Below are 26957 nucleotides of genomic sequence, written 5' to 3'. Positions count from 1 at the left end.
AGAACTGTTATATATATATATATATATATATATAATAATATTGTAGTTTAATATAATATTGTATTTTTTTTGTATTTTAATAATAATATCAACAACAACAACAATAATAATTTATTATTAATACTATTTTTATTAAGTTTGGCCAAACTGTAAGGAAGTGAAAAGAAATGAGAAAAAATAAAATAATTATATATTAATAAAAAAAAAATAAAACCTAGTTTTAAAAATACAACAACAACAACAACAACAATAATAATTTATTATTAATACTATTTTTATTAAGTTTGGCCAAACTGTAAGGAAGTGAAAAGAAATGAGAAAAAATATAATAATAATAATAATAATAATAATAATAATAATAATAATAATAATAATAATAATAATAATAATAATAATAATAATAATAATAATAATAATAATAAATCTAAGACTGTGAGAGTTGTGATAAAATATGCTTAATTTCATTTTATATTGTAATTCATTCAATAGTAAATAGTATTGATAAAAATACTCAGTATAACTGAAAATTCACAATTTTTCTCTGTTTTATCTTATAAGCAATACACAGCAAGGCAGTTCATTAGATTTTCATTAGATTTTAGCATCCCAATTAGCCAGGTTAGTGCTCAACTAGTATCTAGATTTTTTTCATGTATTCTTTTTTTTAGTTTTGATATTTTAGCTGTAGTGCTTTAATTACCAAGCAGAGCTTTAGCTGTCAAATAGTTTGCTCTGTAAAAGGCTAGTTAAGCAGCCTGATTGGGACATCAGCACACCAGTATCCAAAATAAGACATACCGCATGCTGGCGTTCAGCGATGCTGTTCTTCTCGGCAGTATGGGCCAGTGACATTGGCTTTTTCATTTGACCTCCGCTGTTTATATATAGTGACCACTGAAAGGCCCGTTCAATATGAATGCCATTTGCAGATCTCTGGGCAGGGGAGCCGTATCTAATATCCATTTGCAATGGAGCCAGATTTTAATTGGCATTATGGCGGGATGAAACCACAGCGGTGACATTGCGATCCTAAATGGAAGAGGAACGCATGTCTCGTTTGTGTCGAATGCTACACGGCCACCGCAAGGTCAAAAAATCATATTTAAATTGGAGATAAGAGTCCGTGCTGGGACAGGCAGAGAGATGTAAATTCACCAAAGCCCTTTGTCCGTTTCAGACCGCTGTGTCATTGTCACGGTGAAGGTGACACCAGCTACGTGTGCAACTCAGATAAGCCTGTGCACGGCGGCCATGACAGGGAAATTGATGGTACGCATGAGCCATGGATGTTTTCCAGAGTCAAGGAATCGCATTAGCTTGGAAATCCCACACTTTGTTCTGCTAAAGGGTTTCAGCTAAATGGCTTTGCCAATCAAGAAGATGCAAGGGCCGGCTGTAATGAGAAAATGCAACTTTTTGAATGCGAGTAAACTCCTAGATGGTATTTGAAAACCCTGTAACAGCATCACAAATGAGCTACACTGAAAATATCTCTGGATATTGATTGGATCGTATGTCGGAATGTGTATATGCTACTACAATAAATTTAGAGGATGTTGACATTTAGTTGGTTGTTTAGCAGATATTTTATTTCCAAAGGCAGCTTATAGTGCACTTGATAAAGAAATGCAAACATTTTTTTTGGAATGCATAAGTTTATGCTTATGCATTAATTTGATTTTGTCGACAAAGAGAAATTGTATATAACATTTTTTTTCAGAGTCAAGGAATCGCATTAGCTTGGAAATCCCACACTTTGTTCTGCTAAAGGGTTTCAGCTAAATGGCTTTGCCAATCAAGAAGATGCAAGGGCCGGCTGTAATGAGAAAATGCAACTTTTTGAATGCGAGTAAACTCCTAGATGGTATTTTAAAACCCTGTAACAGCATCACAAATGAGCTACACTGAAAATATCTCTGGATATTGATTGGATCGTATGTCGGAATGTGTATATGCTACTACAATAAATTTAGAGGATGTTGACATTTAGTTGGTTGTTTAGCAGATATTTTATTTCCAAAGGCAGCTTATAGTGCACTTGATAAAGAAATGCAAACATTTTTTTTTGGAATGCATAAGTTTATGCTTATGCATTAATTTGATTTTGTCGACAAAGAGAAATTGTATATAACATTTTTTTTTTTGCACAGGGGTTCCTCGTAACTGTTTCATAACTGTCAGTTGTCAGTGTCTCATTTAAGTATCAGCTTTGTCTCCGGTGTTAAGTTTCATAGGAGAAATAGAAATGCAAACAATAGAGAAATTATTTGATATACAGTACGAGTTTAAAGTTTAAAGCTACAATACCAAATGTTTGGGGGTATTTTTAATGTGTTTGAAAGTCTCTTACCAAGGCTTCATTTATTTGATGAATACAGTACAGTGAAATACAGTAAAAACAGAAATACTGAAATATTATTACAATTTGAAATAACTATTTTTAAATGAAATTTATTTCTGTGATGTCCAAGCTGAATTTTTCAGCATCATTACTCCAGTCTTCAGTGTCACATGATCCTTCAGAAATCATTATAATATGCTGATTTGCTGCTAAAAACATTTCTTATTATTGAAGGTGTGTTAATATTTTACCATGTATTTGAAATGTATATATATACTTGTAACAATGTAAAAGTTTTACTTTTATATTTAATAACCATAATGCATCCTTGCTGAATAAAAGTATTAAATTCAATTCAATTCAATTCAATTCAATTAAAAAACTAACCCAAACTTTTGAATAATATGTATGTGGATAGTATAGGTAGCTCAAATCTTGGTCTTGGAAGAATTTAATGAGAAATGTGTTTATTTTGATTGCAGACTTTTGCAGATTTGTCAAATCTGAGTTTAGTTTGAGATCTCTTAAAATCTCTTGAAGAGTGAAGCTACAGGGGTATTTTTTTCAGGAAACATTGGAGAAACCTCAGCAAAAGTCTTCATTTGTTCACTGACTCTTGATTTCAGAACTTATCTTTGAGACATTGTTGAGATCTCTTCAACACCTCTAGAAGTAAGACTCAGTTACTGGGCTCTTTTTCTAAAGGAACATCTGAGAAACCTAAGAAAAAGTCTCAATTTTCTCTCTATTTAACCTCTTGAGAAAAAAAAGTCAAGATATTAAAAAGGTCCCATTTTTTATATTTCTTTACTAAGTGTGTATTCAAACTTTTCACTGGTGGTACACGGTCAGAAAAAGAGGTACAACATCTTTTTACTGGGTCAGTACCTTTTAAAAGGTACAAATTCATTGTAGATATGGTGCAAATATTCAGTTTTTGAGGATACTGCCCCGTGATAAGCTTACTAAAAGCTCCAATCTTTCTCTGACAGTTGTGTACGTTTTCTTTTTCATTTATTCTGTGCCAGCTCCCTGGAGCACAATCCCATTCTCTCTGTTTCAATCTCGTCTTTCCACTCATCCACTGTAATTGCATTAAACGGAGAACCTGATGGCTCATGTTGGTATGACGTTGTGTGTGTGTTGTGATGTTAACCCAGCTCACTGAGGTCGGGTTTGCTACCCAAACAAAGCCCAGATGAGATAAGCCCCCCTTCTCTCATGGGACAAAGCAGCTCTGGCTCCCCTTGCGCATGCTTTGGCCCGGAGAGAGAGTTTTTGTCGTTCACTTGGAATAAATCCTCTTTGAAAGCACAGGGATATAATGATCCACTAACGGTACAACAAGCACTCAAAGACAAGACACTAGAATGAGGGATAATCTGCCAATCCATCCTCTCATGGTTTCTCAGGGAGGAAGTGGCATACTGTTTAGAGGAAATGAAATCGATATACAGTGGCATCTCTGAGTTGATGACTTAAGTATCACAGTCCTCGATTGAGCTTAGTAATGAACTATACAGCTGAGGTCAGAGAACTGCAGGAATGTGTCAAGCAGTGACAGCATTGGTTCAGAAACCTGTGCAGGTGAGAATTACACACGCGGTAGATGTGTCTCTGCTGCTATTGCTGTATGCTGTTTACAAGTGAGAGTGACAATATAATATGAGAAAAAATAGAGCAGAATGTGTGGGAGAAACTACAAATGTGATGTGAAGTGACTTTAAAAACTAGACTTTTTAAAAACTTTTACTTGATTAAAAGTGATTAAAATAATAATAATAATAATAATAATAATAAATATTTTATAGTAAAATAATGCTTTAATATTTAGTATTAAGTAATTTATTATTATTTATTAAAATAATTAAAACACAACATAAAGCAAATGTTAATTAGTAATTCATATTCTTGGTTACTATTATTATTATTACTATCCCTAGTTCTTAAAAATTATAATAATAATAATAATAATAATTGTAACCAAGAATATGAATTACAAATTAACATTTATTTAATAATTGTATTATTATTATTATTATTATTATTATTACTACTACTACAACCATTACTCCCAGTTCTAAATAATAATAATAATAATAACTAATTAATAATATTTTATTTCCCTTGTTTATATTATTATTATTATTATTATTATTAATGTTGTTGTTGTTAATAATAATAATACTAATAATAATAAAGCAAATTTGTTTTTGGATAGTAAAGCATATTAATTACTAATAAGAATCCTTTTTCTTTGATTATTCAATAATAATAATAATAATAATAATAATACAACTTAATCATAATATTTTGGAATAATAACGAATACTTATTTCTAATGAATAAGAATCAATTTTCTTGATTATTCAAGAATAATAACAGCAATAACAATAATACAAAAGAAGATTTTCATAATTTTTCAAATAATGGTATTAATATTTTTGTATAACAATATTAAGACAATTTAATATTAATAGTAATTCATAGTCTTGGTTATTCAAAAATATAAATAATTATTAATAATTATCAATAAAATAATTATGAAATATAATTTCCAATTATTATTATATCAATTATTATTATCTTTTTGTAATATACATTTGCGATGATACAAAATGGCTCATTTTGGTCATACCGCTCATCCAAACATGTCCAATAACTTTAGCCCTGTAGATGTAGATCAACCTGTACATGTTGTCTGAAGCATGCAATGCATGTAGCAGAGGTAGAATTTCTTTGACATGCGATCAATATTGATGTCATTCTTGAATGATTGATGAGCAATGAGCTCATAATGTGATACATGATGATGACACAGATTACTACGCTGTCAAGATGTTGTACCATCACATGCACGTCCAGTGAAGGCATGGTGGTGTAAATATCAAAATAACATGTGAATACCTGCAAACAACGCAGCCAGGTGAATGAAACCAATGAGGCTGCACTTACCTTCTCCTGGTACTGCCGTCGAGATGAGTCCAGAGACTGGATGAGGGCTGTGGCGTGACCCACGAACATGGCGTAACAGGTGGCGCCCACAATCATACTTAGCATGGTGATCCAAAGGTCCGACATGCTGACGGGCGCTCTAGCTCCGTACCCGATACACAACATGTGACTCATGGCCTTAAATAGTGCGTAAGAGTACTGCTTTCCCCAGGAGTCGTTCTAAGAGAGCGATAGAGGCAGAGATGAGAAGATGACACAAAAAGAAATAGTCAGCAATAGAAAAGCAGGTGGAGTGAATTTAACTTGTACGCTTGCAGGCAAAATATTCAGTGTATCAGTGAGTCTGCATACAGCGTCCTGCCAACTTGACCTTCATGCATGGCAAACTATCTCTCTCCATGCTTCTTCCCTGTATTCTCTGTATTCTATTGTCTGTATTTCCACTTCTCTGTATTTCCTCCTGTATTTCTATTGTATTTCCTGTTCCCTTTTATTTGTTGTAATCCAACCGTCCACCTATATCTCTATTTCATTTCATTTCATTTCATTTTATTTTATTTTTTATTTGTCCAATGTAATGTTCCATTTGATTTTACATGGTTAAAGTTATTTGTAACACTATTTTGCCTTACAACTAAGCAACAAACAAACAAAATTATGTAAATGAATAAAACTAAATATATTTTAGCAATGTATATAGTTTTATTTATTATGAATTGTATTATGATTATTAAATTTCTCTCTCTGTCTTTCTCTCTTTTTCTAATATTTATTAATTGAGATTTATTTGTACATGTGTTATAATGATTTTTTTAAATGGGTATGTTGTATTTGTGTGAAAAAAATATATTAATAGTAACAGTAAATAGTATATTTTAAAATTAAATTTGAAAATAATTATAAATTGTTAAAAATAAAATATTTAGCCTTTTTTTATTTATTTTTTTTTCCTTTTTTTGACCATTTTCTTTATTATAAAAATTATATATATATTTTTTTTCACCTTTTTTTTTTCTTTGAGAAAATACTCCATCTCTACACCATCTTTTTAGTCTCCGTGTCATTTGCAGTGGGGTGTTAAAAGAAGTGATGGCTTTGGTCTCTGCTAATCAACTTGGATTACTTCCATTAGCTGCCGTCAGTTGATGTACGGCTCTGTGGATTGCTCATGCTGGACGGGAGAAGAAGAGGAAGGACACTTTCAGTCCTCTCACAGGCTATTAGCGCAGCTGATTTTAATGGAGAACTGTGTGAATAGAAAGAGACAAAGTGTACTGCAGATGTACTGCAGCGTGTCTGACCCTACTCACAATCAATACATCAGCTCATGAAAACAAGACTGAAATTTTCCAAACATTTCTTTGTTGTTGATACTGTAATTTTAGGCTTTTTATTTTTTTCACCTGATTTGTTGTCCACCAGGGAAAAACAAATAGCAAGTCAAATCAGGTGCTTACGGAAAAAAAAATATCAAGCTGGAAAAGTTTGTTTCAGTTTTATGTAAATAGCATGTCATGCTTTGTGACAACGGCAAATAACTAAATTATTAAACCTTTCCGGAAGAGAATCTGGTTTGTAAATGTGGGTTTGTGTGTGTAAAACCCAAAGGATCTTCCTCTATAGTTTCTGATGACCAGATGTCAAGAGAAGGGATCCGTCTCAATCAGAATCACTCCATAAACACCTACAATCTCTCATCCTCTGCACTCAGACACAGTTTTAACTAACACTTCATAATATTATATTATATTATATTATATTATATTATATTATATTATATTATATATATTTCAAATATTTGTATTTTTATAATTTTAATAGTTTAAATATTAGTGTTTAATAGTATTACATAGATAGTATTAGTTATTTAGAAAAATAGAATGTTATTTCTCTATTGAAAGCACAATCGTACCAGGAGTTTACGTGTGTCCATGTATTGCTTGGGTCATAAAGCTAATATAATAATAGCCACAGACATTTACGAGACATTCATGTGCAGACACATGAATAATACAACATAAATTGCTATAAGCTAAACTATGATTATAGTTACTGATATACTACTATATAACTACTGATATATCAGTAACTCATAGTTTAGCTTATAGCAAGTTACTGACATAAAGTAGCTAACTGCATTAGCTTTTTACAGATACTATATTAAGGGGGCACTCCGAATAATAAAGAAATAAGCCATGAGAGGCAGTCTTACCATGATTTTACCATGGTTAAGGGATTAATTAGGGATATAAACAATTTTTCAAAGTAATATAGTTAGCCTAGTAATAGCTAAGCTAATAGCGCTGTTATGTTTAGCTAGTTGCTCCACCACTGTTGACACATGCACATTTCCGTTCACAAATTTGTGCTCTTCTTCGTGTGGAAAATTCTTTGACCTGTTCAACAATGGAAATCAAAGTGGCGTCGCAAACCTGTGAAGTTCTTTCTCCAGCGTATCAGAGCCGTGGCCCTTGTGTGACTGTGAACGTGTGGCCTCTTTCCTCACCCAGGTGTGACTCTCTCAGACGTGACCAGACATGCAGTAATTGAAATTCAATCCAATTCCACCACTCCAGCTAATCACACGCTACGTTACCAGGCCCAGTGTTTCAGAAAAGGGTAATGCAGGGGCTCGAATAAACCACCTCCACCTGAAGAGACATTTGCATCTGAGCATGCAGTAGGCTATGTCATTTTCTTAATCTTCTGAATGTTCGTTTATACACGGAAAGTGTAGAGAGTGAAAGATCTTTTGATTGGTCACTGAACCCTGTTTCAGTTATTTTAACAGTGTATGTGCTTAAGACACAAGAATTAAGGGGAGGAAGTTAACATACTAAAAAAAAAAAAGCACTCAGACCTAGGGCTGCACGATAAATCGCATGCGATGTTTAACGCGCATCTTGTCAGTAAAGCCATTCTGTAATCAGTGGTAAATCTCCATCACTTTTTTATAAAAAATAAGCTATTTCTTATTCCATTTGTTTGGATTTTGGATATTTGGATATCCATTTGTTTGATTCCATTGGATATTTTTTTGGGAGGTCATACCAAATGTAGGAGTGCTCTGTTTAGGTCAGATGAATTTGCTTCTCTGACTTATTTTATACCCAGAAGCTATTTTCAGTTTGCTCTGTCACTCCTCAATGTCAGCATTACTCACAGACATTAGTTAACTGAGAACACGGACTAAAACAAGACCCATATGACTTCCGATGGCCTCTGCTCCTCGTGTTTATGTGAAGCTTGCTGGAGGGATGTGAGGATGTGACTGTTCCATGTTCATGGATGGAGTCTGGAATGGAATTGCTGACTGTTTGAATCTCTTCCTGCTCATTTTGTAGAGGAAAAAAGTGCTGAGGAAGCTGACAAATACTCGTTGAAGCCGCTCTTAAACCTGCGTAGCGCTGCCTGCCAACCCACAGGGCTCTCAAAGCTACCCGGGATGCTAGTATCACACATGCTAATTCTGCTGAGTTTGTGCGCCTGTCAATAACTTCAGGAAAATGCTCTTGATGTGCTAGCGTTCTCTCTCTACGATTGTATTAACTCCAATACTGAGTCACCTATTACTGCCAAATCGAATCTCTATGCTGATTGCTGATTTCTTTCAAAGATTGATGGAAAAATTAAGGTGTAATTGCACACATAGAGGTCGTGGGGGGGAAATTGCATCATATTAGATATTCCTTATAGCATTCTATGCTGGAATGACATCAAGAACTATGTTGTCATTGCATATCATACTACGTTTGCTGAAAAAATAAATGTCAGTGGTTGTCAGGGCGAGTCTGTTACTAACATAATTTATGTTGTGTTATGTGGTTGTTTAGGTGTTCTGAGTGGTAGCTAGGGAGTTGCTAGGGCCTTGCAAAGTGATTGGTTTTCTGGTTGGTTGCTACAGAATTTCTAGGGTGTTCTGAGTGGTTGCTTGGGCGTTGCTAGGTGGTTAATATCGTTTTCTGGGTGGTAGCTAGAGAATTGCTATGGTGTTTCCATGTCATTGGCAGGGTGTTGCTAGGTGGTTGATGGGGTTTTCTGATGGCCTTGCAAGGTGATTGGTTTTCTGGTTGGTTGCTACAGTATTTCTAGGGTTTCTGAGTGACTGCTTGGGCATTGCTAACTGGTTGATAGAGTTTTCTGAGTGGTAGCTACAGAATTGCTAGAGAGTTTTGAGTAGGGTTGCAAAGGGACAGAAAATGGCAAGTAAATTTCTGGGAACTTTCTGAAATTTTCCCCAATGTTCTGCCCCTTCGCAACCCTAGTTCTGAGTGGGTGGCATTGCTTGGTGTTGCTAGGTGGTTGATAGAGTTTTCTGGGTGGTAGCTACAGAATTGCTAGGGTATTGCTATTTTGTTGCTAGGGCCTTGCTAGGTGGTTGTTACAGAATTTCTAGGGTGATCCTATGTAGCTTCTAGGGTGTTGTGAGTGGTTGCTAGTGCATTTCTACAGTGTTGCTCGGGTGTTCTGAGCTGTTGTTAGGGTGTTGCTAGGTCATTGATGGGGATTTATGGGTAGTTGCTACAGCATTGCTATGGTGTTCCCATGTTGTTGGTAGGGTGTTGTAGGTTGTTCTGGGTAGAACTTTTAGGGTGCTGTTATGAGGTTGCTAGGGTGTTTTGGGTGCTGGTGCATCACTGCATTGGGTGTTTTGGGTGTTGCAATGTGGTTTCTAAAGTGTTCTGAGTGGTTGCTAAGGCACTGCTAGGATATTGCTAGGTGTTTGCAAAGGGTGTTCTAAGTTATTTCTAGGTGTATGATAAGGTTTTCTGGTTGGGTCCTTATTTTCCCAAGTCAAAACCAAGTTTTATTCTGATCCGGTCCTTATCTTAATTCAGCATTATAGAAGATCAAGAGCCATATGCGGGAGATAAGAGGACTTAAGGAATTTGTAGGCTACATGATATTACTGGATTTAATACATTGCTGTCTTCAGAGGGGTCAGATGGGTTTCTTTTTGTGTGCTCGTGCGTACAGAACAGAATCGAAAAATGTGTATATGGTTCATTGTGAATTTGTATGTTTTTGTGAATCTATTCATCAGTCTTTGTTCCAGTAATATGTTTCCTATTTATTGTCTCCATTGGCTCCAAGATAAATCAGAACATTGCAGCATTTTGTTGACATGAAACAACATTTGAAAACTGAAGAAAAAGACAAAAGGTAGGAGCTTGTGTGCTTAAATTATTTTATGAGGGAATGAACTAGGCAATGAATGAAGCATTGCAAAGGGAAAAACTCAAATCTGAAACAACAGAACATTGTTTGGACAATGCTGTTTTCACTGACTCGTTCTGCGTGTCACTTTGTTATATCAGTAAGTGACTGTTTTTGTTGTTGTTGTTGTTTGAAGATCAAGAGCCATATGCGGGAGATAAGAGGACTTAAGGAATTTGTAGGCTACATGATATTACTGGATTTAATACATATTATAGGCTATTGCTGTCTTCAGAGGGGTCAGATGGGTTTCTTTTTGTGTGCTCGTGCGTACAGAACAGAATCGAAAAATGTGTATATGGTTCATTGTGAATTTGTATGTTTTTGTGAATCTATTCATCAGTCTTTGTTCCAGTAATATGTTTCCTATTTATTGTCTCCATAGGCTCCAAGATAAATCAGAACATTGCAGCATTTTGTTGACATGAAACAACATTTGAAAACTGAAGAAAAAGACAAAAGGTAGGAGCTTGTGTGCTTAAATTATTTTATGAGGGCATGAACTAGGCAATGAATGAAGCATTGCAAAGGGAAAAACTCAAATCTGAAACAACAGAACATTGTTTGGACAATGCTGTTTTCACTGACTCGTTCTGCGTGTCACTTTGTTATATCAGTAAGTGACTGTTTTTGTTGTTGTTGTTTTTAATTAATCACTGAATCATTTGCTGAACTGATTCATTCAATACACTGATTCATTCGTGACCAACACAGGGGACTGTCTTAATGAGTGATTCATTGAATCAGGTACTCAACTTATTCATTCAAAAACACTAATTCATTCACAACCAAAACAAATCACTGCCTTTCAATGAAAGATTCACTGAATCATTTACTTAACAGATTCTTTCAGATGACTAAATCATTCATTCATGACCAAAGCAAATTAATCTCTTAAAGTGCAATCACATTTATAAAAATTTATATAATATATATATATATATATATATATATATATATATATATATATTATACATTTATATTAATCATTTTCTGTAATTTTTACCTTTAAATAAGATTTCATTAAATTCTAAACTTTTTTTAAATATTAAGCAAAAGTTCTATTCAGATGATGCAATTCGTTTTGATTTTATATTTTGAATAGAGAGTTTAAATATGAAAATGTTGACTTTCACAGCAACGAGATTAAAATTTTCAATGAGATTTGGTGATTTGAGGCAACTATTGAGCAGAGTTTTATGGAAATGAGCAAAAAATAAAATAAATGTCAGTATGAATGTTCCTTGAGACCTAGAAGTGTTTAGGACCTTTTTGGAGGTGCTTTACTGTCCTGATGTAGATATAACTTGACAGAACTCATGATCTGGATAAAATCTTTAAATGTGAAAAGTATAATTTCTGCACCACTGGCGTCATCAATTTAAAGGGGTCATATGATGCTATTTTAAAGATCATTATTTTGTGTAGTTGGTGTAACAGAATATGTTGACATGCTTTAATGTTCAAAAAACACATTATTTTTCAAATACTGTACATTATTGTAGGTCCTCTATGCCCCGCCTCTCTCAAACGCTTCGTTTTCTACAAAGTCCCTCCTTCCAACAAGCGCAGTCTGCTCTGATTGGCCAGCTGACCCAGTGCATTGTGATTGGCCGAACACTGCAAGCACGCGTCGAAAATGACACACACACACACACATGACGCGTTACTCTGCGCTGCGCAAAACTCAGCATTTGAGCAGTCGATAGCAAATACTTAAACTAATTACAAAACATACTTACAGTCGCAGATTCAGAAGCGCCAGATTGTCATAGCTACGGACAGTGTTTCCCACAAAACCTTTCTTGGTTTGGCTGCTGCCACTGCTGGTTCATAATCACTCTTTCGCTTCCTTTATGCAAAAAACCTTTGTGAATAGCTCAAGTGAATTAACTCTTAGCATAATTATCTTTTTTTTTATACAATCATTAATTATGTACTTAATGGGAGGAAATCTACAGTGTTACTTTGCATAAATTAGCTTTGAATGTGTTCAAAATGAGCATCAGTAACTTAAAGAGCAATGATGATAAAATTCTCTGTGATTTTACTGATTTCATTGATTTTGAATTGGCTACACCAGTCATTTCTTTCAGACTTTTTGATAGTCTGTGCGTTCTTATGCCAGTAAAGTTTCCTACAGTAGTGTTCTTTACCGTCTACACAGATATTTTGAAGAAATAGCCACTGGTAAAAGTAATCCCGTGTGAAATGACCTGGTGGTAAAAGCCTGTGAATCATCTCTCTGTGGTCCATGTCCAGTCTGTAGGTCCTGCAACTATCATTGTGCATCAAGCACTCCAAAAGAATTGAGTGGACGCTGACCGATGGAAAGAAGCACTTCACAACTTTTCAGAGGGTTCTCAGTATGTTTTACTGAAACATAGGTTACAAGCTTGTCTAATACAGTATTGCATACTTATTCAACTAGATCAAAAATTTCAAATTAATTTAATATTGTTCTATAATGCATGATGTTCATTTATCCACATTTAATAATGGTAAAAATTATAGACGTACACCGTAACAATGGAAGAGCTAACCTTGAAAAAGCACTAAAGATCTCAATATTTTTACTGATTGTCACAATTTGGGCATTTCTGACATGAATTATATCTGTTTTTAGCGCAGGAAACCTTAAACCCTCAAAACACATTTGTGTCCATTTTGACCCAGAAGAGATGTGCATAAATGTCTACAAAAATGCAGTTTTTAACAAGTGAACAAAACTTCGCAAACGCTTTAAGACCTTGAAAACACAATTTATTTTGTTCCCCAGATTTTTTCCAATATTTTTTAAGACATAAAAGCATTAAAAAAAAATTGTGTTAAGCCATTTTGGACCCAGGTATGTATGAATTACTATTAGGTGTCAAAAAAATACCTAATAATCCAAAAATAAAATTTTGTATTAAGTTATATTCTCTCACTTTTTTTTTTCAAATATGTACGTCTACTGGCGAACCATTGCAGTATGAAAAACTGATCACTTTTTTATCTGAAAGTGAAACATTTATGCAAGTAAAATTAATTTATTTAGTTTGAAAACTTTTCAGATGCTGTTTTGTTAGAAATATATATAGGTTTCATAAATTTGGACTCTTTTTGAGCAATCGTGAGTTATAAATTAATTCCATTATTTCAATAGTTCTCAGATTATATGTTCCTATAAACTTCATATAATGCTTTCAAATAAAAGTTCTCATCAATAATAATAAAAAAAATATTGATCAAAAACAATATGGTTTTAGTTTTGAATATTGAAAATATTAAGTTATGACTGTTTTATAAAATTATTATTCTTCGGGTCCAAACAGACCCGGAATATGAAATGACAGTTTCAACATTATGGACGGAGCATTATGGAAGTATTAGTATAAGGCATTACGGAACATTATGACAGTTACATAACATTATAAGTGGACTTTAGGGGAAAAATGATACTACAAGTTTGGAATATATAACCCATCTTGTACTATTTCTTTCAAATAATGAGTTATACAGTGATTTAAAGGTTCCCTGAAATGCTTAGAAACACGCAGCGTTACTCTGTGTTGACGTCATTTTAACTGAAACAGGAAGACAGGGCGGGACATATCAAGCAGCCCCGCCCCTTTTTAAAATAGCCAATAGCGTTCGTTTATATCACAGCTTGGGCTAGAGCGGTTCAGAGCCGTTGAGCTCCGTAAAGCCGCGTTTGACAGGGTATGCCAGCCACAATCTCATCCATATTGCTATAAAATATAACATTCTGTGTAGAATTCAAATAGCTCCGATACATTTTGTGGTCTGTGCCGACTCGCGCATGTGGTCTGCGCCGTGCTATCGTGTCTCTGGACCGGAGCAGAGTGTGCGTGCGGTGCAGTGGTTAGCGTGACACAGCGCGAAACCAGACTTCTTTTTTTCCTCAATGGAAAGCATATTTACACTGTTTGAATCGTTCCCTGTCCCCTATATAGTGCACTACGTGCCATTCACTGTACAGAAAATACTAATTCTGTGGACAAGTGACCGATTTCAGCCGCGGCTTCAGCGTCTATTTTATAGTTTAGGGGGGTGGGCGCTTCGGATTCTAGAGAGCATTTGATTGGACAGAAAGTTTGATGAGGAGCTGAAGTACGATGTGACGTCAAAAAAATCGTTGAGCCGTTTTGGCGGAAGTGACGAACTGCAAGCTTTGAATGCTTATATCTTCTAAATGCGAATTTTGTCACTGTTTTGGAGCACACTGCCTTATAGATAACCTTAAAACTAACATATTGATACTAACACCCAAAAAACTTTCATTTTGATTTCATGGGGACTTTAAAGTAACATTCACTTGGTTTGGATCCTGCTGAGGGAGGCATGTCGTGATCCCCAGACGTTCCTCCAACTCTAACCTCTCTGATGGCTAAATTAACCCGACAGCCTGGCTGGTAACACAATCGGTGTCGCCTCCTGTCTGTTCCGACTCAATGTCCCAATTAGCACGCCCCCGCCAGGGCATTATATCCTCTTCTTCACTTCACCCGCCTAAACCCTGAATTACTGAATCCGTGCACGGGAGAAAAGAATCTTTGCTCATTTTTCATCTGCATTGATTAAAGTTTGATGAGGAGCTGAAGTACGATGTGACGTCAAAAAAATCGTTGAGCCGTTTTGGCGGAAGTGACGAACTGCAAGCTTTGAATGCTTATATCTTCTAAATGCGAATTTTGTCACTGTTTTGGAGCACACTGCCTTATAGATAACCTTAAAACTAACATATTGATACTAACACCCAAAAAACTTTCATTTTGATTTCATGGGGACTTTAAAGTAACATTCACTTGGTTTGGATCCTGCTGAGGGAGGCATGTTGTGATCCCCAGACGTTCCTCCAACTCTAACCTCTCTGATGGCTAAATTAACCCGACAGCCTGGCTGGTAACACAATCGGTGTCGCCTCCTGTCTGTTCCGACTCAATGTCCCAATTAGCACGCCCCCGCCAGGGCATTATATCCTCTTCTTCACTTCACCCGCCTAAACCCTGAATTACTGAGCAGCAGGGCCACCGCCTCCCTCTGGGACCCCCATCCGTGCACGGGGAAAAGAATCTTTGCTCATTTTTCATCTGCATTGATTTTTTTGGGAGGAGAAAGTGGTGCAGAGGTAAACAGGGAGGTCATCGATTCAAAGTCATACAAAGACGCTGAGGGAAGGAGAGAGGGAGGAAAATGCACCTAGACTAAGAAGGTACATAAAAATGTACAGAAAAGTAAAACAAAACACTTTCCCCGGCTTTTGATTTTCTGTTTGTTTCTGTTATGATTTTCTGGTTGTGGCATTTATCTGAACCAAGCCCAGGGGAATGAGACAGATGGAAAATCATGATGCAGTCTTGATATAATTTACAGAAAGGAGGAGGTGGTGCATCTCTATCAGTTTAGAAACCCCTCGCTGAGGAAATGTCGCATCAAAACACCTGCAGAATTGATGACTCAATAACAAAAGCTCATTTTAAGAGAATGAACCCTGGCATAATTGACTTTTACAATATTAAGCGATCTGCATTCAGTAGTCGTGGTTGATGTGCATGTTTGTAGGCGACTGACATTTCAAGAGACAAGTTATGACGGAATGATCATATTTACACAAGCTCAAAGTTTGAAAACAAGTTTCACTGTCCTTATTTTACATTTGTTGACACTAGTGGCATAGAAATTGGAATGTTTTCATTGTAAATATTGATTACAGAATTGTGATTATACAAAACCAAGTTTAGGATCAGAAAGATTGATTGATTGATTGTTAAATACTTTTATTAATCAAGGATGCATTGAATTGATCAAAATAGACCGTAAATCATTGTTGCAAAAATGTAGATTTCAAATAAATGAAACTTGCTATTCATCAAAGAATCCTGAAAAAAAATATTGAAAATTGATAATAATAATAAGAAAAGCTTCTTGGGTAGTAAATCAGCATATTAGAATGATTTTTGAAGGATGATGTGACACTGAAGACTGGAGTAATGATGCTGACAATTAAGCTTTGCATCACAGGAATGAATTATATCATTTCACAATATTACTTATATTTATTCATATTTTATATATATTTATATTTTATTTTTTAAACCATATTTTTGATTAAATAAATTCAGCCTTGTTAAGGATATGATGCTTCTTTCGAAAATGTTCAAAAATCTTACGGACACCCATTTACATTACATTATATTACATTTCCCAACATCAGCTGTGGCTCCACAGGATAAAACATGAAGATAAGCATTAACACACTCATTTGCTTTTCATTTTGTTGCATTAGTCATGAAACATCAAGCGTTTTTGCTGAAGTGAAAAAGAAATGCCCACATCAACTTTTTCACTTGCAAGCACATTGTAATTATGACTTCTAGGCTTGTGAGCAGAACTTCCCAGAAGGATGTGAAGGCAGCATTAAAACTGTTTTAACTAATTTGGAACATTATGATTTTGGAACAGCCATCATATGTTTTTTTTTTGTAAATGCTGTCTAGATAGGCAACTCACTAGGTTTTGTAACAGATCTCAAGTGTTTATGTACTGCAATAAGTTTTCATTCTCTGGTTAAAAAGGAAAAAATAAGAAACCTGAGGCTAGAATTTTAAATCAGAGCCACAAGGGGCAATATCAATCTCCTATCGCATCAAACTGCAGTGAAACGCCACAAGCGTTTGACCTCTTCTTTAGCTTTAGAAAGACTCAATTTTTTGAAGTGCATTTTCATGTTTAGAATTAAAAAAAAAACAAAAAAAAAACATATTTGGAGCACAGTAATATCACTTCCTGTAAGCATTAAAGCTATAACAAAGGACTAAGCTTAGCTTTGTTTTCTTGGATGCTGCTGTATGCATAATTTCCATCTGTTTCATCTGAGATGAAGAGGGAAAATGACATAAAACATTTCTGAGGTAAAACAGATCGAGCTAAGGCTTCTCAAGCGTCTTTAATTTGTCAGAAATGTCACGTTCAACATAGCCAGAGGTTTCGCAACATTTCAAAACACGACTATCAACGATTCCCGGTAAAGCCCTCCAGAGCCGAGGGGTCTGCAGTATCACATAGAGCACCTCAAAGTTAGATTGAGCCCCCTAGCACTTGAGGGGATATGGTTGCGTAACTGCGGACAGCCTTATCACCCCACCACCACCACCACCACCCAAGACCGTTATCTAATGTGATGCCAAGCTAACAAGCTCAGACGAATATGCAAAGAGATTTGCACATGCCCATTACAGGCCGTCTGCTGATCTCTGCGCACGCTTTCAAAGGGAATGCATAATTTTTGTTAGCGGGAAATCAGAGAAATCTGATTTCCTAAAACAGCGTGACACATTTGGCCTTGAGCTAAAAAAGCCTAATGCTTTTACCAGCACAGCAATTTGACCTGGAATGTGAGTTGAACTCATTCGAAAAAGCTGGGAGAAGTAAAAAATGATCTTGGCATTTTAACATCCATTTAGCACCAACATGATGTGCGGTGAAAAACTACAGCGAGCCATCTGTCCTGATTAGCTGAACAGCTCTCGTTTGAAAAAGGTCAAGTGTCAAATGTTCTGCCCAGTGCCTCTTGGATTTTAAAAGTAATGGGACGTGCAAGTCCAAATCTTCGTATGCTAGGGTTGTTTAATGAACTTTTTTCCTTTTTGATTTCGTAAAACATTATGTAGACTAAGTGGTGAGATTATTGCAATCACGTTGTGTAAGTAGGTTCAGATGTTTGTTCATGACTTTGTCAAACATATTAACTGCTACAAAATTCTCTCAATTTCTCCAATTCTATGTTGTGACATCATGTAAAACCACCAAAACTGCAGTGGATTTACTGTAACTGTAATAGCTATTGACACATTGCATTGCACATTGCAGCTTATTCTGGCCAAAACTGCCCACTTAGACAGGAAGAGAGTTTGTGTGTAAGCTTTGTGTTTAGAACTTTTGATTGTCTAGATGAACTAGGCACTTACTGTATTATTTCACATATACTGTACAAATCAAAACATAAATCACATTATACTACCATTTAAACATCTTGGGTCCATATGATTTAATGTTTTTGAAAAAAGTCTCTTCTGTTCACCAATGCTGCATTTATTTGATCAAAATACAGAAAAAAACAGTAATATTGTAAAATATTATTACAAAATTAAAAAGAAATTTTTTTCGATTTTAATATATTTTAAAATGTAATTTTGTAACGTAAATTATTCATTCTAATTTGCTGCTCAAGAATTTATTTATTTATTTAAATTATCAATGTTTTTTTTCCTCAGGATTTTTGTTAAATATAAAACTTAAAATTAACATTTGTGATTTTGAGTGTTTATTTGAGTTTTTTGTAAACAGTTTTAAGTCTTCTTTACTGTCACTTTTGATTTAAATTGTAATTACGGTAATTCAATGTATTCTTGCAGATTTTTATATATATATATATACTGTAATTCTGCCTATGAAATATCTAGTTTATTTGTTACTAATTCCCTCAATTTTTTTTCAACTGGCAAACTAATTTAATAATTCGATTTTCCTCACAAGCACTCAGAATTTCAACACAGGTCAAGACACGATTTTGGTCCTGGCAGAATGGTAAAAACATCCCTGACCCCTTAAAAGCTATGCTGCAAAAAGGCAGTCTGATTGGAGCTTACGATTTTCACAAGTGCTTTCCAGTTTTGTATGCATTATGCATCAGACAGTCAGACGAACATCTAGGTAACAACCTCTACACATACTTCAGTTTGATATGCCATTTTATTATTACCAGTGTTAGCAGGTGCTCTCTTTGTTCTTCTGTATTTCACAGAAGGTGAATTTATGTAGTGATTAAGTATTTTGCTGTCATAACCAACAAAGCCACTCTTGGATCTGTAAAAGTTGCCATAGAAACGAATAATTTCTAAGTCCCGCGATGTGAATGTTTCAGGATCTGAGTTGTCATCTTGTAATTACGGTAATTCTGACACTATGTGAATGCGGCATATATTTACTGTCATTATTAAATCTCTTAATGAAGAACAGCTAAACATTTAGAGAACATTTTCACTAAATAATTTTCTTGTCCACTGATCAAATTATCATTTTGACCTGATCCAATGTGTAGTTCAAAATAAAACAGAGTAATGAAAAGTTTTGAATACTTACAACCATACCGTTTAGCGACACCCAGCAATCAGGAGGGAAGTCTTGCAGGAGAGGCACCAGAAACTGCAGGCATCCGTCCCAGTGACACAGCAACAGCATCATGCCAATCAGATTAAAGATTCTTACCACTGCACTCGCCAGGTCATACGTCATATGAAAAATCTGAAGTAGGAACACAAGGAGAAAAAGATCAGTGGTTTTATTAAAGAATCCTGCACAGGATAGCGTTTTGTTGAATAACAAAAATCATTATATTGCATATTAAAGTTCACCCAAAAATGAAAATTCTGTCATTAATTGCTCACCCTCATGTTGGTCCAAACCCGTAAGACCTTCGTTCATATTTGGAACACGGAGTAAAATGTTTTTGACGAAATCCAAGAGCTTTCTGACCCTGCATAGACAGCAACGCAACTGACATGTTCAAGGCCCAGAAAGGTAGTAAGGACATTGTTAAAATAGTCCATGTTCAACATGCGTCATGGTACTTTTGTGAACGCGTGTCGACTGACACAGAAGAGAAGTCATTATTTTTGTTTTCTTTGCTTATATGAAATCAGAACCACTGATGTCACATGGACTATTTTAACAATGTCCTTACTACCTTTCTGGGCCTTGAACATGGTAGAAAGCTCTGGGATTTCATGAAAAAAATCTTAATTTGTGTTCCGAAGATGAATGAGGGTCTTACAGGTTTGGAACGATATGAAGGAGAGTAATTAAAGGGTTAGTTCACACAAAAATGAAAATTAGCCCATACATTTCTCACCCTCAAGTCATCCTAGGTGTATATGACTTTCTTCTTTCAGACGAATCCAGTCGGAGTTATATTAAAAATTGTCTTTGATCTTTTAAGCTGTTTCATGGCACATGTGTAACGCTGACCTCATACCTCATCAGCCCTTCCGTGTAGGACTGTTGGCGCAAGCTAGATTAAAGTGATTATTACGTTTTGAATATGGATATTTTTCTTACAAAAACGCATCGATTCGCTACAGAAGGCCTTTGTTCACCCCCGGAGCCATGTGAGACACTTTTTTTATGGATGTGCACTTTTTATTTAACTTCTTTTGGACTGATGTATGCAACACCCGCTGAGTGCCATGCATGAAACAGCTTGAAAGATCAAAGACAATTTTCTAATATAACTCCGACTGGATTCGTCTGAAAGAAGAAAGTCATATACACCTAGGATGACTTGAGGGTAAGTAATTTATGGACTAATTTTCATTTTTGGGTGAACTAACACTTTAATGACAGAAGCTTCATTTTTGGGTGAACTATCCCTTTAAGAAAACAGTATGTCATGTGACACTAAAGAGTGGAGTAATGGCTGCTGAAAATTCAGCTTTGCCATCACGTAATTAAATTACATTTCAAAATATATTAAAATTGTAATAATATCTCACAATATTACTATTTTTAACTGCATTTCTGATCAAATAAATGCAGCCTTGGTGAGCATAAGAGACTTATTTCTAAAATATAAAAAATCTTACCAACTATAAACTAAATGATATTGCACTGCATATATGTATTTGTTTTGTTATTGTATTTCCCATCCCACATGCCCAGGTGATTTATTCAACAGGAAAGTCATTTCAGAGTTCAGAGAAAGTAATTAAATTTAGATTTTTTTCTTAATGTATGTATAACATGCACTGATAAAACATGCACAATAAAATCAGTGACATTTATTAAAAAAGTAAATTGGCTACATTTTGATTTCATTTTGTCTATAACAACTCAACTTTATTGTAAGACTGAAAAGCTACTAGATACGCCTTGTAGTTTGTTTCCTGCTCTAATCTCCCTTGTTGATCAGAATCGCGAATGTAGACAGAGCTGAGAATGTGATGCCTTTTCACCTCTTCGTAGATTTATATTGCTAATAATGCAGTGAGAAGAAAGCGAACATCACGGGAGCGCTGTGTTTCGCTGAATGACGAGTCACTGCCCTGGAGGATTCAAAACAATTGTGCTCGACCCCAAAGACAACAGTCAACACGAGAAGAGATGTGTTATCCATCTCATCTCCGCCTACTAAAAGGTCTGATACTTAATAGCTCTGCATCAATAAAACTGCAATGAAAAGGGCTGTTCTACAATTCGCAGCAGTTCTCAACTGGTTTTGCTTGAGGGTCCAGAATTCACATTAGACATTGAGTGGAAACTCACCATGATGCCACATCATATAAAAGTCACTAAAATGTCTTTACAAACAATCTTGAGATGCTTTTTCCTGCTGAGAAGGAAGATCTTTTAAACTAGACCAAACCAAAACCAGCTTAGGCCTGTTTAACCATCAACTGCAATGGCCCAACAATAAGCTAAATAATTAACATGACATAGGGAAATTCCTAAATGGGAAACTTGACAATACATATGATCCAAAGTGTGATTTACCAGATTGGAACAAATATTGGGCCAAATATAAATTTTTTTACCATATTACCAAGTGACAGATGATTTTGCACCAAAATACACTCTAAAAAATAAAGGTCTTTGGTTTCGGTGGTTCCAAAAAGAACCTTCAACATTCATGGAATCCTATAATTTGTGCAAAAGGTCCTTCATAGTGTAAAAAGGTTATTTTAAGAACTGCTCACTGAAAGGTTGTTAGGGGAACCCAAAAATGGTTGTTCTATGGAATCCACTCTTGAAAATAAAGGTTCTTTATTAGCATCGATGGTTCCACGAAGAACTATAAACATACATGTAACCTTACATTACCAAAAAGGTTCTCAATAGTGGAAAAGGGTTCTTTAGTTCATTCAAATGTTCTTTACACTAAGAAAATAATGGTTCTTTTAAAAACTTTTCACCTAAAAGTTATTTTGAAACCTTTATTTTGAAGTGTGATATAAAAAAGAGATTCTTCTCCCTTTTAAAAGCAAACTTATTGTGCTGTCACAATTTTATGGTAAGTTGCTTTTCATAATTTGCATTTAGCATTGTCAGAGCAGACCTGCTACTTGTTTTGGTCACGACCCACCCGTTGAGAACACTGTTTTAAAGGTTTCATTGAGAATGCCACCCACAGGCTCTTACGTGTAACATTAGCTGCTCTTACACATGATTGCAAGAGTCCTTGTCTGTCTTAGTGAACGCATGGGATATTTGCATGCTTTTCAGCCAAGGTAGATTTGGTTTATGTTTCACAAGAGCGATACAGCCAAGAGCTAAGAGAACGAGAGGAAGGGAGAGGAGAGCAGGAGATACAAAACAGGGGACATGGCCTGAAATGATATGAGATTACATATAAACACGGCAGATGATTAGTCATATGCAAACTACATTGTGCGCTGGCACAACAGAGACTCAGAGGGGTGAAAGGCTTTGAATTCCTAAAAAATCAATTCAGGCTTGGCAAGACGGAAGCGGGTGGCAATTTTAAATGGAGTGAAATACTGCAGAGGAATGGATAGGGGGTTAGAGGAAGAGTGTGTGTGTGTGTGTGTGTGTGTGCGCGAAAGAGATACACATTTATTCTTGTTTTGTTTTGCTGTTTATTCAGTGTAGTCGACTGAAAAAGAGATTGTGGTTATATAATTCACAGTGTCTCTTTTTACATTTAGATTAACACAACTTCTCAGACAAACAATATAATTGCATTTTACTCCCGTATTGTGACACACAGTGCTTGGTGAAACAGGATTTTCAAGGTGTTAAAATGTATGGCAGGACTTGATTTTATCCATTGGGAATTGAATGAATTGGTCGGAAAATAAGAGGAATTTGTCTTTGGTAAAGATAATTTTTTTTTCCTATTTGGAATAACATGCACTGATGAACACAAAAGACCAGAGATGTATATTAAACAAGTAATAAGTAATGATTTTGATCAACCCAGGCTCATTAGAAAAACGTGCATGTGGCGACATTTTTGCAAAATTAAACTATCCATTGCATTGTGATTGGCCGAATACTTCAAGGGTGTGACGGAAATGTTACATACTGTGATGCCATGTCCCGGCCGGAGCGACGAGACAACAACATTAAAACCCATTATAAACAAGGTATTTGTCGCAACCAGTGGGTACATAATTACTGATTATAATGACTTATACTGTATTTTTATGCGTTGCGTTCCATTGCATCGCAAATTCTTTAAATATGAAAAATATGTCCTCTTTTGGGAAGGCCAAACAAAGTATTTTTCAAAGTAACTTTCGCAACGAAACACACAGCGTCTTCACAACAAGGTGGCGGCGGTGGCAGCAACAATAAAGTTACGCCTTATTTCTTTGCGTGAACATTTGGGCGGCGTTATGCAATCTTCACACACAGTGACGTAGACATGTGGGGGCGTGTTTAAACGAGGCGTTTTAGGAGGGCGTGGACCAGTCTTAACTTTTATAAAGAATATCTCTTTGGGTTTGAGACTTTAGTCTTTGCAACTTTAGGGATTTTATCTATTCACGAACAGCTTGTAACATTCTAAAGAGAAAGGAAAACTTGAAATCACATCATATGACCCCTTTATGCTCTATTCTATTTGTAAATAACATACCAACTACCCTAACCTAACGTACAGTGTTAATAAAAGCAAACATGAGATAAAAAATGCATTTGCTTAAGCAACCATGTCATTTTAGCTTGTTTCTAGAAGTCTTTATCAGAACTTGTTTCACGGACCTGAGTGCTTTTCATTGCATGTGTAATGATCAGCTATACCAGGTGAGCTACAGAGCATTTTTACTACACCAGAAAAGCTATACATATAGAGCTGGTTATGTGATGCAAACATCAAAATATATTCGTTTGCAAATCATGCACTATGGTAAAAGTGTTTTGAGATAAACATGAAAATAAGTCTTTATTAATCGATAATCTGCCCCCAAATCATAATTTGTTTGAAAAGTTGTTGGTGTTTTATGGCCACTAGTTTTAATTTCAGCTGGAAAGTACAGTAAATTGTATGTATAGGTACATTTTTGCAAAAATGTAGTTAGAGAGCCATGTTGATTTTCCTTTCATATTGACTTTTTACATCATTGCTATGACATATTTTTACATTACTATTATGGATGAAACTCCAAACACTTTTAACATCAACTTTTTAAATTACTTTTAGCTTTTAATTACAGCTTGATAATTTGAATTGGTCAGTTTCATCCAACATGAATAACGAGACCGATGCCGTTGGTTAATCAGACAAGTTCATGTTATAGCACAACTCGCTCGTCCATCGTTAGCGAATGGCACGGGATAAAAGGTTTCAACGCCACTGGCTCTGAACAAAGCCGATGTTCTCTCCTGAACACCTCCATGGGCCCCCTCGCTAATTCAGCCATCCCTCATTTGCATGAAAAGCCCATTAACTCCACACATCACTCAGTTTATTTTCTATCCGGGCCAGTTATTTCATTATACAGCCCTGGCAGAAGAAACTGAATACTTTACCGCCCCCCCCCCCACAAAAAAGATCTCTACTAACGTTTTTCCCAGTTCCAGTGGTCACTTGTTTTGCATGATAAACCCTGAATTGCGGTGGATATTTCCCCTGCCAAATTAAGGCAGGATTTGAAGCTGAAGGTAATTGTTATCTATTTTTAAGTCGATGGGATTGCTCTAGCACTCCACATACGGCTGGAATTACTAAGGTGTGAATTTGATGGTGTTTTAATGGCCGCTTATGGTATGGGCCCGAACACTGCAGTGATGGGTTAAGTTCATTTTATGCTCCAAAAAGCCCACAGTGAGATGTGGTGACCTTTTGTAGTCTCACACTATTTTTGAGTTACTGCAAAGAAGCCGAGGCGTCATTGTGAGTTAACAGAACAGACTGCCGAAACTGTCTCTGCAAATTTCACTCAGAGTTTGACGCTTGTAATGTCCCTTATTTGTGAATAGTTTAACTTTCTCAATCTCCATTTCTTATCTAGTAAGCAAGGTCATGTGGATGGGAAAAATCCTGTTCTACATAATTTCTTGGCTGCATCCAAAGACTGAAAAATGCTGCCTTCGGAGGACGCATTCCAAGGTACAGTAGGAAGGCATCAAGGTGCGTCCGAATCCAAAGTTAGATTCACTTCCTGCGTTTGGTGGTCAGTTTGTGTGTAAATGTATATTTCTGACTAAATTTATTTTTATTATATAGTTATTTCTAGCGAGAAATTTGTATTACGGTAATTAAATATTAATTTAGTTATCACCAAAACTCGTTCTATTTTGTTGTAGATCATTTAACTGTTACACTGCCTCAGAAGCCTGTCCGAAATTAGTTTCATGAGGTGCTTTCGTGTAAAAACGCTGCCTACAAAGTCATTAGGCAGCTGATAAGGCAGCAAGTCAGCTGCCTATGTTTTCGGCTGCAGCCCTTGTTGTTTTACTCAATGTGTTGTGAATGTAGCTCCAAAGTGAAGTGTGTAGTATTTTTTCGCCATCCCATTTGTGGGTTGATTACTCTAAAAGTGTAAACGTTCTAGCTTTGTGTTGCTTTCAAAACGTTGCTTTGTTTAAAGGGGTCATATGATGCTTTTTTAAAGATCATTATTTTGTGTATTTGGTGTAACAGAATATGTTGACATGCTTTAATGTTCAAAAAACACATTATTTTTCAAATTCTGTACGTTATTGTAGGTCTTCTATGCCCCACCTCTCTCAAACGCTTCGTTTTCTACAAAGTCCCTCCTTCCGACAAGCACAGTCTGCTCTGATTGGCCAGCTGACCCAGAGCATTGTGATTGGCTGAACACCCCAACCACTCGTCGGAAATGTAACCCCCCTTACCATAATCGCGAGCTTCATCTTTCAAAATAAATGTAAAGACAGTAAATAATGTCATTAGATTTACCATCAGTTCAAGCCCGAAAGGGGAACAGACACAGTAATGTTACAGTACACAAGCCGCGGTTAAGACAGCTGACTCTACTGTGATGTGACGCTCTCTCTCTCTCTCGCATGCGCGCACACACACACGCACACACACACACCCACACACACACGATGCGCAAAACTCCGCATTTGAACAGTCAATAGCAAATACTTAAACTAATAACAAAACAGTAGCTGATTCAGAAGCGCCAGATTGTCATAGCAAAGTCAGAATTACCTCCTCTCCTAGGTTCACGAAACGGTCGTCCATAAAATGCATTGCTGTTCTGTTGTAAGTAATCTTAAAGATTCCTAAATGCATCTACTTCCGGAAGGCCAAATAAAGTGCTTTTGCTTTCACCTAGAACAGGGGTAGGCAAGTTCGGTCCTAGAGAGCCGCAGTCCTGCAGAGTTCAGCTCCAACCCTGAAAACAAAACTCCCCTGCCTATAGCCTTAGTAATCCTGAAGACATTGATT

The 26957-nt window shown here is 35.8% G+C and overlaps 1 protein-coding gene across 1 annotated transcript in view; it reads right to left on the bottom strand.

The window, feature by feature from the left end:
• LOC107600895 (potassium/sodium hyperpolarization-activated cyclic nucleotide-gated channel 1) overlaps positions 1-26957 on the bottom strand; it is a gene marked incomplete at its 5' end in the record, with an annotated part of 125840 nt that overhangs the window by 38822 nt on the left and 60061 nt on the right. The window contains 2 exons of the mRNA XM_016292872.1: positions 5297-5515; positions 19661-19822. Coding sequence (XP_016148358.1) covers positions 5297-5515; positions 19661-19822 — 381 coding nt within the window. The remainder of the gene's footprint in view (positions 1-5296; positions 5516-19660; positions 19823-26957) is intronic.

This window comes from Sinocyclocheilus grahami, unplaced genomic scaffold (genome assembly GCF_001515645.1).
Source record: "Sinocyclocheilus grahami isolate Dianchi unplaced genomic scaffold, SAMN03320097.WGS_v1.1 scaffold294.1, whole genome shotgun sequence".
NCBI lineage: Eukaryota > Metazoa > Chordata > Actinopteri > Cypriniformes > Cyprinidae > Sinocyclocheilus > Sinocyclocheilus grahami.
The sequence above is the reverse complement of the archived record's forward strand: the minus strand, read 5'-3'. Positions and strand labels throughout refer to the sequence as shown.